The sequence below is a fragment of the Bombus vosnesenskii genome, unplaced genomic scaffold (genome assembly GCF_011952255.1).
Source record: "Bombus vosnesenskii isolate JDL3184/JDL3185 unplaced genomic scaffold, Bvos_JDL3184-5_v1.1 scf7180000013265, whole genome shotgun sequence".
Classification (NCBI taxonomy): Eukaryota; Metazoa; Arthropoda; class Insecta; order Hymenoptera; family Apidae; genus Bombus; species Bombus vosnesenskii.
The window spans coordinates 7,821,062-7,835,352 of NW_022882925.1; the positions used below are offsets into that span (position 1 = coordinate 7,821,062).

At 36.7% G+C, this 14,291-nt stretch overlaps 1 protein-coding gene across 1 annotated transcript in view; it reads left to right on the plus strand.

Annotated features, from left to right (window-relative positions):
• LOC117243296 (zwei Ig domain protein zig-8-like) overlaps positions 1–14,291 on the plus strand; it is a 442,015-nt gene that overhangs the window by 258,188 nt on the left and 169,536 nt on the right. The window contains exon 4 of the mRNA XM_033510659.1: positions 11,192–11,402. Coding sequence (XP_033366550.1) covers positions 11,192–11,402 — 211 coding nt within the window. The remainder of the gene's footprint in view (positions 1–11,191; positions 11,403–14,291) is intronic.

Here is a 14,291-nt window from a genome sequence, read left to right on the forward strand (position 1 = left end):
CTCGTTTCTTTTGTTTTGTTTACCGAACCAATTTTTGATTTACCGATTATCCAATTTGTTCTACCTACGTTGCACAAAGTGGTTCTTTAGAAAAGAAACAAAATTTTAGAATGAATTAAGTATATGAATTATATTAAAAATTATATTCTGTTGTATTTATACCAACATTTTGTAGAAAAAAATTATATTGCAGAAAATATTTACCATTTGGTCATAGTATTCTTTCTTCCAAACATGAATTTTTTAATATTTGCTGCTCCCACATTTGATAAATTTAGAAAATATTGTGCTAATAGCTAATATAATGCTATATAAAATATAATGTTAATAGCTAAATTATTCGTCTTAATATATAATGAGCGTATAAAAGAATGAGGTTTCACAACATGTTTTCGAGTAAAGTGCTATACCATTATTGAACTTCGTGAAACATCTTCTTAGGAAGAAGAAGCAGACGTTACTGCAACAAAAGATCAAATCTCTCGGTGAAAAGAATGAAATAAGAAAATGTCGGTGACTTTTTTCTCTTTTAACCTGCTCTCTTCATCCTCTTCCTTTCATTGTTCTCGATTTATGTGGTTCTTCAAGCTTGTGCACAAAACATACACCTTCAAAAAAAGTTCACGAAAGTGATCTTACGATTCACAACGAGATATTTGATAAAAAAGGTTAAGAAAAATTGCGTAATAAGGAAATATTTCTTCCGAAATACCTCAGTTAGCTGCGTTCACACAGAATCACAAAAGTATCTTTCCCTGGGGGGCAGCGGTAGAATGAAATATATTACGACCATTACATTTAATTTCTACAAAGCATTATATTTGCGCACTACTTTCCCATAATATTATCCAGGTCATTCACATTATTAAAAATTGTTTAGTCCGTGAAATTAATCATGTTTCAACTATTTTAGGAAATTCATCAAGTGAAACGCCGATGACCTCCGATGACTATTAACGTGTTATATAAGATCTGTAAAAAAATATCAACTCCTTGCGAAATTCCGTAAAATGGACTCTTTGCATCAGAGTGATTTTTCCCCTCTTCAAATATAAATTTCACCCATCTCATTCCCTAAAACACACTCCGCGAATCGTAAATCGGTGCCATCGCTCACGAACTCGCTCAACCCCGCGACGCAAAAACGCAATAAAAGTGAGCGAGGCGACAAACGAGTTCACAGAATGAAAATAGTTCGAACTATGAGAAAATTTCGCCGATGACGCGGTCTGAAAAGGCCGGCGTTCCTCGCGAGATTTCGGCCAGTCGTTTCTTATCCGGGAAATTTCTACGCTCGCGTGGCCAATTTCGGCTTGAAGGCTGTTTCCCAGCGGACTTGAGTATCGTCGCGCATACCGAAGAAGTTTACTTTGATGCATCCCCCTGGGTGTAGCAGGCTGCATGCAATCTGCAAATGCGTTGGATAAGTCGCGTTTCAGCGATTCCTCCGTACTCCGTTCGTAACAACCATGTTTATCGAGCTGACAACCTTTCCGCGATCATAGTCAACTATTGTAATTTATCACGACGAATTTCTGGTCACTTCGCATCCTTTTTTAATTATTTATTCATTATTTATTATTTAGTAAGTACAGTTACTTAGTATTTCGTATTATGACGAGACTAACTCATTTTTCATCGCATTATCAAAAATATTAATAAGAGTAATTCGGCAACACGAAAATTTCAATAAATTCGAAACTGAACAAACAAATCGAAACGGAACAATTCTTTTTTCTAGCTAAAAAACGGTCATAGGAGTGAAAACATTCGGCTTTTATCATCCTAAATATTTTTGAAACTATATAGGAAAAGGGAAAAAGTTACATTTAAGTTGCAATTGTTATATTAATTGTTAAATTACACTAATTAAATGTTACATTAGAAGGTTATCTTTTATATTGTACATTGTAGGTGTGAGAAATTGAAAGAAATGTTTCTTCAAACTTTATTCCACCATAATATTTTCAATAATTCTATTTGTTGTTGTCACATGCATAGATGGCTTACGAAGAGCTCTTTACAAATATAGTATATACGAGTTGAAACAACAAAATTTTTGCTCGCACAAATATTTGTGCTTTAAACACTTTTTCGAAAGTATCATCGTCGTAACACTTCCGTAGGGTAAATACAAAAGGGTAGCTAATATATCCGTGAGCCACTTCATGTAACGTTTGTGTGATTTTAATCACAGGAATTTTAATGTATAAATAAAAATTTTATGAAAAGATAATACAAAATAAACGCGGAATAATAAAAGGATAATACATGGATGATAAAAAATAAACTTTGGGGGATGTTTTCACCCCTATGACCGTTTTTCAGCTGAAAAAAATTATTCCTTTATTAACATAACATGAACTATACCTGCACAAAGCTCCAATCTTTTCTTAATTTTCCAGTTGTCGAGTTTCCCTTGTAAGTCGCTTATGAAAATAATTTCCGTATTGCTTTCGTACAGAAACTTCAATTCTGACAAAGTATAAACCATTGAAAAACGTATCTATATATAAAAAAAATTTCTTATTCTCTTACTACAAAAAGCAAAAATTATATTTTTTAAAGACTTGATCTACCAGGTATTTGTCTATTCCGTCAATGAAATTTCCATTCAAATATTTGTACGAATAAATTTTTATGTTATGAGTTGACACATAATACGTTAGCGAACATTTAATACCTGACTTTTCACGGTTGTATTCAAAAACGTGTTTTACTTGATCGCGTGTGAGTTTTACTAGCCAGGATAAAACGGACGGGCAAAATTTCCATATTGGTAACATAGCTCTAACCTGTAACCGCCTTTCGTGATCGATTCGAACGAGGATTTTTGCACCTCGGTCGCTCCTTCCCTTCGTCGTTCGTGTTTCCCTCTGGTCGAATTTTTGGCAGTCTCCGCGATACGGGACGTTTAAAAAATCGAATATCGTGTTTACGTTTTCCAGGGTTTATATCTGTGCCTCACTTCCGGCCCGTGATTTATGACTCATAAACGTATCCCATCGTGCCGACCGATTTCCACAAATATACGGCAGATCGAAACGTTATTGCAAACCAGCCCGGGTTATACGTTCCACGCAATCAGCGGATTAAATCGTTACCCATGCCACGGAGAATTCCGGATGTATTTTTTATTCACCGCAGACGCAACTTCGAAAATACAACGACGACCATTGCCCTGGAAACACACGTGTCGATATCCGAGGATGCTTAAATTACGCACACGATACCTGACAACCGTTTCACCCCACTTTGACGTAATTAAAAATCTCGTCGGGTGTAATTAGTTCGTTCTTAAATGGAACAAGTGGAACACGTATTTTGTACAAAAAAATTTCAGATGGTCGACTACCTTGTAAAGATATTTGTACAGCTGTAGAAATATGTTACGAATGTAGTGTACGCGACGTAATAAACGTTTTCAAATTTCGTCAGCACTGTCATGACCACCGAATATGAATTTTTCTCTTCTCACAAATGACTTTCTGTTTCACGAATGTACAACTCATGAAATTTGTATTTTTCAGGAAATACTTACCAATTCTTCGTATAAGTTTGATGGTCTAATTAAGTTCATAAAATAATCAACTTAGAAAAATGTCGAGAAAATATTGTGGACGAGGCAAGAAGCTAATAATAATTTGGAAATTTAAGAATTCTTTGTAACTGTGACTACTTTCGATCCATATCCACGTAGGATTGACATTTATTTTTGAACCATAAATCCTCTCGTTCGGGGACATATTAAACCGGCCAATTCTTTGCAATTCTACAGCCATTCAATGCAATGTAGCACTTATCTTAAAAGCTCGAAAGCTTTCGACGTCTCTGTAGCGGTCGGATTCCATCTAGGAATGAAAAAGATTACGCGTGAAAATGCGGCAGAATAGCGCGAAAAAAAGGCTTTGCAGGATATCTATACGCGAAACGGTCGGCATAATTCTTGTTAAAAAAAAATGGAAAGGGGCGGATTTGAAAATAAAATGTGCCTCTCTTCGGAGAACCGCGATCGCGTTTCAATTCTTATCAAAAAAAGAAAAAATTCGATCAATGTTATAGAAACTTTTTCCTCTCTTTCCGTTTGTACTACAAAATGGTAGTCTGTGCTTCGCGTTTCCAATAAATTGTTCGTACTACCATAGCTTCGTTTAAATTGCGACACTATGTCGTTGATTTCCCGATCATCCTGTCTTTTACATATTGAGCGCGCTTTTACAGAAACAAAGGAACAAACGTCTTTGAGATACGGCTCGAGGCGCTTGTGTTTAAACCAATGGACAAACTGACCTATTACTTGTAATTACGGCATTGAAAGAGCTGCAAATCCAGCGAAGGCTCCTTCACAGAGAGTTTCTTATCGAATCATTTTTCTCTGCCACAAAGAGCTTGCTCTCTGAGAAGCTTCATCTCAGGAACATGTTCATTTTATTTTCTCTAGACAATAGCGTAATCGGATTATTTCTTAATTCCTGTAACCTAATTTCTGTATGGTGAGCTTTGGGCGTAACAAGGGTCCATATTATATATTTTTCAAGCATTGTATTACTGCGATTATTCATCGATAATGGATAAGGGAACTTGAAACATTTGACAGTGTAAAATCTAATTAGTTCATTATATACAAATGCATATGAAGTTTTAAGTACGCTCTTGTTAGGTATAATTCATTGAACCGAACAATGTGAAAATAACAAATAACATGCAACCTATTTAGTTATATTAACAGATAGGCATGTACAAGATAAATTTCACGGACTTAAAAGCTGTCAATAAAGTGAATTGCCAGAAAAGAGTGCCCAGATACAATATAATATTTTGCAAAAATTAAATGTTGTGGCGTAGTATAAGTCTATCGGTTCGCACGGCGAAATATACAAAAATTCTCGTGTCAGTCAACACGTTCGAAATTATAACGAAATTACTACGCGACGTTCCCGGAGCCATCAGAAGACATGAGCGAAAGTCATTTCGACCCCGTATGAAATTCGAAATTCCGTTATTTTAACACTAACGATCGTTCTTCCAAGTTAGTCTGTCCATTGTTCACGCGCGAGATATTCGCATTCTGCGACGTCTAAATACCTGCCGTCATTCGAACTGCTGTCTAAGTAATCCGCAGAAGTTGGTCAGACGTAGCACCTCGGACGAGGACAAAACCAGCTCACGATTTGACAATCGGCGAAGTTATTGTGCGCGAACCGTCTTCTTGTCTGCATCGGTTCGAAACTTCTGGCGTGTAAATTACACGGAGAACGTAAGCAGCCCCCGTGAACACGACAAGTCCGCTCTGTCCTCCCGGTCTTACCACGGTTTTCGTGGCCGATTGATTGTCAACGGATGCGACGTTGTCCCTCGAGTACACTGTAAACGATCGAATTGTTGTACAAACGTTGAAACACGAAGGATCTGGTTTGAGGATTGTGGAGATAACGCGCTGTAACGTCCATCATTTGCTGTAACACTGACATCGCTCAGACGTCACCATTTTAAGAGAAATGTGTTTAAGGATCTACTGAATCGTCGTAATTTCCTGACGACATATTAAAACGTCAAATTTTATACAGAAATGTTATAATATTCTCACTTAGTCCAATAAATTCGCATTTATTGTTAGAACTGTCTTTGTTCAAAATCATGACACTCTTCGTATTAGGTTGTTCCAAAAGTGTCTTTCGCTATCTGCACGCAACTGCTTTATCTGGCAATGTTTATACAAACATGAAACCTAATCTGTCAAATGTAAATAAGACAAGGTTATAGAACAAAATGCGTCATACATAATTCAATAAAATAATATAAAACAGGAAATGTTGTGCATCTATTACTTCCTTATAAAACGAGAGAAGCTTTTGGGACAACCTAATACAAAATTCATTCAAACTTATTCACTCGTTTGTTCAAATTCAACACTATCGAGATTTATTTAGTATTACGAAATTGTTCTGGGAAAGTTTCGACAAGAGTCGTGCGTATTATTATCAGATACTGCTACGTAGCGCCGTGCGCTATTTGAAGACACGTTTTCCTTGAGGCTGCGCTATATCCAAGATAAACTCGACAGCTAAGTGTTAATATCGTTGATTCCAACTTAATGAGTCACTACGAAATGTAGCTGTGAGGCAAGCATGTGGAAGCGGCAATTTTCAAAGCGCATTAGCGAAACACGACGGGCTTCTTCTCGCCGCGTCTTTGAAATTAGTAGAAACTCATTCGCTCTTTTGAGGCCTGGTGGCCTGAATTTGAGCGAGCCATTCGTGTCACTCCGAGTGGGAAAACGCGGTACGCGTCCGAGAATTTAATATCAGACTTTATATCGTCGCGCGTGAAATTTACTCGCACGAGCGTGCGCCTGCTCGTGCGTGCCAGCAGCAACTGTTTGAATTCGAATGTATCCAAGACGCGACGTCGAATACTCTTCTGGTAGACGTTGCGTTCCTTGAAATAAAAATTTTTCAAGTTCACAGAATACGAAGATGCGACGGAGGTGTCTTTATTTATATTCAAATACATTGGTATTTAAATATAAACATTTTTTGGAAAGTACGTAGTGAAAGATAATATTAGGTGTGGAAATTAACTCAGTGCTCTGTTATGTATAAATTATATATGTATTTATATTGCATATTTTATATTTTATATATTGTATATGTCCTATGTGTGTAATAACTGATAAATGTTAAGAAATCGGTTCTTTTTAATCACAAAATGGTGAGCAAATGTTTACGTTTACACTGAAGAAAAATGTTTATTTTTACATTTACGACAGATTTGGAATTGGTTCGATATAAACACAATGAGTCAGTTTCTACATCTAATATATTTTCATAGAATTATCATCCTGGGATATAAATAAAGGAAGAAAGATGGAGGAAAATTTTATGGAAATATTGACAATCAGTTGGTGATAAGTCAGGAGGGTTGGGGAGCTGACAAGATCGATTTTCGTCAATTTCGAATGAACGTCGATTGGAGTATTTCGGCTGGCTCGTAAATGATTAAGCGCTCGTCGATAGCGTTGTAAACAATGTCGAAAATTGCACGCACAATTTGACAGGTCGTTCGACAGCTCGAGAAAGAAGCTTCCAGGAAATATATGGAGCAATCGTTTTGTTTTAACCGGAGATTCGAGCAGCCCTTGTCTAAGGAAATTTATTACACCGATAAATAACTAACTGTAAAAAGGCAATGGAGGGTATGAAAGGCCAATTCGCTATGATAAACGCATCTTGTATTGAATTTTATTAGCAACACAGCATATAGAATTATCATTATCGATTAGCATACTTTCAAAAAAATTTTACGCTATTATAAATGAAGACTATAGGGGAGGAACACGATAAGTCACGTTTTCCATTCTTTACAGGACAAAAGTTTTAAAATTCAGTACACCATCAATTAATCTTACGTTACCAAAATTGTCCTTTTGTTTAATTTTTGAGTCACACGTATATTTTTTCACCTTCTCCATAATTTAGGAAATATGGGTTGTTATAGTATTAAAATATGTTCTTCCCAATTTCAGTTATTTTACGTTAAAATATTCCCTTATAAAGTCATAGAGCAATATTAAAATTAAAAATCATCAAAAATTTACGCATGATATCTCTGTCCTCGAGCGCAGTGCCGATCTTCAAATGTAAACAGCTTGTACGAATATGTATAGGAAAACAACGAACAAAAGATGAAAGAGAAAGACTTCTTTAAGAGCGTGTCAGATATTTGAAACATTCCATTAGAGGGCAAAGTACATATTTAAAAAGTTTTATAACTGAAAGTTTCATCGTGACTGTCATAGTTGCTAGCGTTTTACGAATACTTTTAAAGTTCTTTCGTTTCGCGTGAAATAAAGATTAGACGCAATTTGAGTAATTTATACTTCCCTGAGCGCACGCCAGAGAACAGCAAGGTATAATTACATAAAACATTTCTATCAAACCAAGCGAAATACGGTTGTTCAATCTCTCCTTTGATACAGCCTCAGTGTGTGGACATTGCTTTACTAATGCCTAACAGGCATTGCCAATAATCATCCTGGTAAACGTATTAATCGATGCCGTGCTGCGTCTAACTGCGGCATCCGCGCCACTTCGATGACTATCGATGACGATGAGACTGATATGGAATCAATAACGTCCCTGATGGCCAATCCATAAAATAGAACTTCGTATCAAATAGCTTTGAACATGTGAATTCTAAGCTTCCTCCAACTTCTCCGTCTCTGTCTCTCCCTCTATCTCTCTTGTATAGTGTTTAGAGCCAGACAGCTGTAACTAATAAGTACTAGTCGATATTGTCCCGAGAGGTTCAAATTAGTCAAATTAATCCAACTTCCTAATAGGACACGATGACTTACGGTCGATACTGCTAGTGATAGCTGTATATGTATAAGCTGGTAATTGTACGTATCGTTTGATGATTGCGTGATGAATTTCTTGAGGAAACTTCGAATTACGGAAATTATTCTTATCATTTTCTTTTTTATTGGGTTTATTGGATTAAAAAATTCTCTATGGTAATGGTACTGTTGAATGAAGTTGCACGAAAGAGAAACAAAGTTACGTCAACTGATTAAAATTTTCAGTATTAGCGATAATTCGGATTTATCAGTTGGCTAGCTATAAAATCACCGTTTAAAAGTAGCGGTAAAGCGACGAATAAAAAGCAAGGGAACGATTATAATGTGAATGGTGGTTTTGGGAGGAAAAAAGGGTTCGCGATAAGAAAGAAATAAAGGGGTAAAGTTTGTAGATGCGCCGGTCGTGTTTTAATTTCTACCGGTGGATAAAGCGATTCAGAATCAAAGCGATTTGGATGCTAATGTTTGCGTAAAAAGTGTATTAGTGTTCCCGGTGAATGCATGCGTTGAATTTTTATTCGACTCCGGAACGAGCATTATATCGACTGAATTATACGAGATTGTTTCTCCAACAAACTTAAATGGAATTAATACAAACATATTGAATTACTTTGAAATAACATTGAGATAGTAACTTTACATTTTGTAATAATTGCATTTACGTCAGATATTATGTGAAATATCAATTAATTTAATTCCTCAAATAATTAACAATTCATTGTGTAACAAAAACACGGTTCATTTTCCCTATCTCGCGCTGTACTTGGAGTTACACACTCGCTCGAAAATATCAAGTATTCGAACGCTACAAAATTTTATTTTTGAATTTAATACAGTAATTGAACACAAAATTGTAATCGATCAATCAAATATTATGTTTCGTACAAAAAAGAAGAAGAAGCAAAAGATCCCCTAATATGTAGGTGCTTCTGAACGATGGTGTTAATTCTCACCTAGTGTAATTGCCGTGCAAAGATTCTTGCTTGTGGGAACGTCTGAAATGCTCGTAATTGCAAGCTCGTAACGGTATCGCGAGAGAGTGCAGTCGCGAAATTAATTATAAAACGATGCACCAACCAGCCTCGTGGTTAGACAGAGTTTCCTGTGTAGGAAAATTCTATGATGAGTAACGTACCATGGGCAACAATTTATTTTATTAATTGCCCCATGCAAGTTCGTCAGCGTGGAAAATAAATCTCGTTAGAATATCTTGGGAGATGTTGTGACTTTTAATAAAAGTACAATTAAGTTACCTCGCGCTTATATATATATTAGATTAATGTATTATTAAGGGGAAATAACGTTCATTTCTAACGACTTCATTTGGCTTACCGTTCACCATTGATCTAAATTACCAACTTTACTTGATTTCTAAAGAATTGTTTAGGTGGAGAGAGATACAATTAATATAAATAAATACCCAGCTGGTTCACCATAGATCTAAATTACCAACTTTACTTGATTTCTAAAGAATTGGTTAGGTGGAGAGAGATACAATTAATATAAATAAATATCCAGCTAGTTCACCATAGATCTAAATTACCAACTTTACTTGATTTCTAAAGAATTGGTTAGGTGGAGAGAGATACAATTAATGTAAATAAATATCCAGTTAGTCCAGTCATAAGATTAATATAATCTCAATTGTAACACGTTCGTGATTTTCTTTAAGTTATTTCCACTTCTTTGGAAGGAAAGTTTCTACTATTTAAGTTTCCAAATCTTGTCTGCTTAGTTAAGGCAGAAGTGTAGAAAAGGGTCGAGGGTCGGACGTGAAACGTAAACGTAAGCGAATCTGTCTGCTGTCAAAACAGAAAGCCATTGAAAAGAGTTGTTTGAACGAGTGTGCACTGAGTAATGCATCGTGGTGTGAATAATTGAAGTGGAGTGTCGGCAAAGCTACATCGTCTCGAAAATTGAATTTATATTCTTTTCTCTGAAATGTTATTTTCCTTACGTTGTGGCGAAACACTTTCTGTTCGCCGAGAGATATGTCGGTAAATATTCTGACTTCAACTCCTGAAAAATCTGGATACAGGAAAGAAAGATGTTATTTTGTTAACAATTACAGTATACAACATACATAGTTGATATAATTTAACTTTTTTTAATGTAATAATTTTCAAATATAAGTAACTTAAAAGAATGCCCTTCATCACATTCATTAACGTTTAAATTTTTACGCTATGCAATTAATGTTTACCGTTAAATTATTTCCTCGAGAAACTGAGTGTATTTTCTTCGTTTCGTTTCATAATCTTGAATTTATTATACTCGTTTAGAAGAAAACATTTCATGTATGAGTATTTAGAGAATTTGTTGTTCGCTACTTTGACGCAGAAAACGAAGTTAACTCAGCAGTGACAAGGGTATTTGAAATAATGGAGATTGAAGCAGAAAAAAATACATTAAGACAGAAATAATCAAATTAGGAAATAGATAAAACATCATTATAAACAAACATAAACAAATAGTAAAAATTGAAGAAAAATATATGGATGCGAAAAACATTTTGTTTCGTTATTGAAAAGGAAGAATCACTTGAAAAAATTTATTTTCCCCAAGTTACGGATTTTATATAAATATTTTCCATATGTCGAATGTTGCAATACTTTCGCAGATTACCGTACTTTCTTATATTCGAAAGATCGATGAGGCACAGAGTAACAATCTGCTTACCTAACCGACCAAACTCGCATAAATCCCGGATTATGTTCAAATTCAAAATGTACCGATAGAATTCATCATTGGTTAAGGCTGCAGCTGCAGACCCTCAAGTTAGACTCAGAGCTATCACCGGCTTACATGCTGCGCTTCTTGTTTATCTTGCAGGTGTCCTGGATGCGTAAAAGGGACATGCATATCCTGAGCGCTGGCATCCTGATGTACACCTCGGACCTGAGGTTTCAAGTGATCCATCCGGAGAAGTCTGAAAACTGGACGCTGCAAATCAAGTCGCCTCAGGAACGAGACTCCGGGGTTTACGAGTGCCAGGTCAGCACCGAGCCAAAGATGTCGTTGAACTACAGCCTCAACGTGGTCGGTGAGTGAATTCTGAATAATTCAGGCGGTCACACAAGTCGCTTAGCTCGCGTCGTTTTTCATTTCCCAGCGAAATCCGGCCGATTCAACCGGGCCATCCTCCATTTTCCATCGTGGTAGAACCCGTGCTCGGTTGTGTCGCGGATTACCATAGCTTGAATTTTTAAACCGATCAATTTGTGGATCGTTACCGACGTTTATTGTTTGCGACAATATTCGACAGCAGGCTTTTCAGGTTGTGTACTTTTGCCCCGTGGCAAAAGCGTTGTCACGGAGCTTCGAAGATTCAACGTTACAATCGTTCACGTTTCTTCTCTTTGCTGGTCAGATTTTTCTTTAAATATTTGAGCAGTTATTTGGTTGACAAGTTATGGTGCAAGCAATTGTTAAGTATCGGAACAATCAGACTTTTAATTCTGATTAAATTGTCATTTACATGCACTATGTTATAGCTTTAAAATTTAATCCGTTCGAAATTTAATCATTGCAAATTGATTGCGGACATTTATGCAAATTCATATTTTCGAAACGCGATGGTAGAAACAAATACGGAATAAATAAATGATATATTTTAATTGTTCGTTTAAAATCTGATCGACAGCGTATTAAAATTTACTACATGTGATTAATGTTTCAACCAAGTTTCACTCACTTCCGTTTCAATATCGCTTATTATATTAAATACGCTTATCAGATGAGAAGAATCTTTTTTTATCCAAATGAATATTTTTCTTTCTACAAAGCTTAAAGTAAGCTAAATTCTCAAACCTCACGATAGCACTGCTAGTCTACAGAAACTACTTCAAACGACCGAACTTCCTTGTGGGGAAACTCACCTAGCTAAGTATATACTTGGCATTCGTTTAAATATTAAACTGGGCGGAGATATCTAATTCGGCGGAATCAGATAACAAGTTTTTCGCCGTTTAGTTCTCGCTTACACAACCCTCTGCACGAAACATTAGGGATGGAATGACAACGATAACTCGAAGTTCTCGTTTCGTCTTCCTGTTTCCGATGTCTCGCGGCTGCGAAATAAAATGCGAAGCCAGAAATAAGTTATCCCCGCTATCGGAAGCCAGAGTTAAGGCTAGCTATAAACAAGCTAACTTGGTTCCGTGTATTCCGGAAGGCTTTCATATTGGCATAACTGCCTCACTGGCAACTTAATCTTTTGCAGTTCAATAACTTTGCAACTTGCAGCCTTGATTCTCGTAAACTTTCGAACTGTGCCGCCCAACGTCGGTTTCCTGCGAAATTAAAAGCGCTCTGCGCAGATATATTTCATTATATCACACAAAGTACACTAAACTAACCGTATTCAAAATGTCTTCGTACAATCTTTGTCCACGGTTCAAATTCTTAAATCCTTGTATTTCTCTCGGTTCGCCAGCTCCAACAATAAAAATTAATTTCATTCCTCACTGATTTTATGACCTCGCTATATCATACTCCGTACTACCTACACAATCTCGCGTTCTATCACGTGATCCCTTGCAAAGAACGTCGGAATGCAACCAGAAAGAAACCTATACAACATTCTGCCGCGCGGATGGCACGGTAAAAACATCTCAAGCACGAATCCCGACTTACGCGGCAAGCAAAAAGCCACGATAGTCACGACGATCCATGAAGAATCGTCCCACATAAAAAAAGAACAATAAAAAAAGAAAAAATGGAAAGGGAAAAGGAGAGGAAAGGCCGATTTTCCAAGCTCTCGTTTTAGGTCAGTCCTATCGCGATTCACATGCGGTGGCAGTGGAGAAAGGAGCGGAGCGAATTTATCTAGCTTGCCTGAACAACAGGGCGAATGCAGACTCGCGGAGACAAGCGTTGACGTTCAAATCTTGGCGAGATAACGGGGAAACAGAGGGCTGAGAAATCGCGAAAGAACGGGACGACGAAGGGAAAGGAGCCGGGAAGACGCGTTCAGGGGTCGTATTCCGATGGAAACGAACTCGGATGGGGTGGTGGCTGCTCGATAAGCTGCTTGCTGGAAACGCCTTAGCCAAATGATTGCCTTTGGCCGTGTAGAATCGCGGAGTCATGCGTACCCGCACGCCTAATACAGGTACAATTCGTGCTCGTTCTTCTGGTGTAGCCGGGCGAAAAAGTTGGCGCGAAATAAATCGCCTTTCTTCTGGCTGCTTCGTCGAAGTCGTAAAGCATGGACTCGATGGCGAAATCAATTTTACAAATCCGTCGCGCAAAAACGCACGTCTCGAAACTTTACGCGTGCACCCCGTAGGCGAGAGATTTGTTGGCCTCGGGGCTTGCGAGTTCGTTGCCCCTCGATAGAGCGTGTTTTAGTTGGGTTAACAGCCGACGTTTGTCGCGGCGATAAGTTATAAGGGATTTGCCGGGACCTTTAGCTGAATCTGAAAAATTCGTCGGGTTTCGCGTTTGGTTTTATCATTGTTGTGTTTTAATTTGATAACGTTTAATTTTTGGCAACGTTGCAACAACTTTCAACTTGTTTTATAAAATTTATCGAATCTAACGAACTGATGGAAGAAATGTTCATTTTATTATCTAACGAAATGTCATAATTTGAAAATTGTTTAGATATAGGTTGTAATATTAATATTACATATATGTTATAGAATAAAAAGAGATTTTGTACGGATTGAATGATATTGTGTGGTACACTTTGTGTAAAAATGTATATCTATATTTCTTATATCTTATTCGATTTATATATTATCATACCAGTGATAATTACATTATTACGCTGTCGTTAACTAGCGACTTTATAGAAATTATAATATTTTTTGATTTTTATTTGTCTGCGTGATTAATTGAACGAAAAAATGGGGATCGATTATAAAGATTTAACGTAGACACTTAAAACATTGTTGAGTTTAATAATTCGTTGCTGAAAATTTAGTCG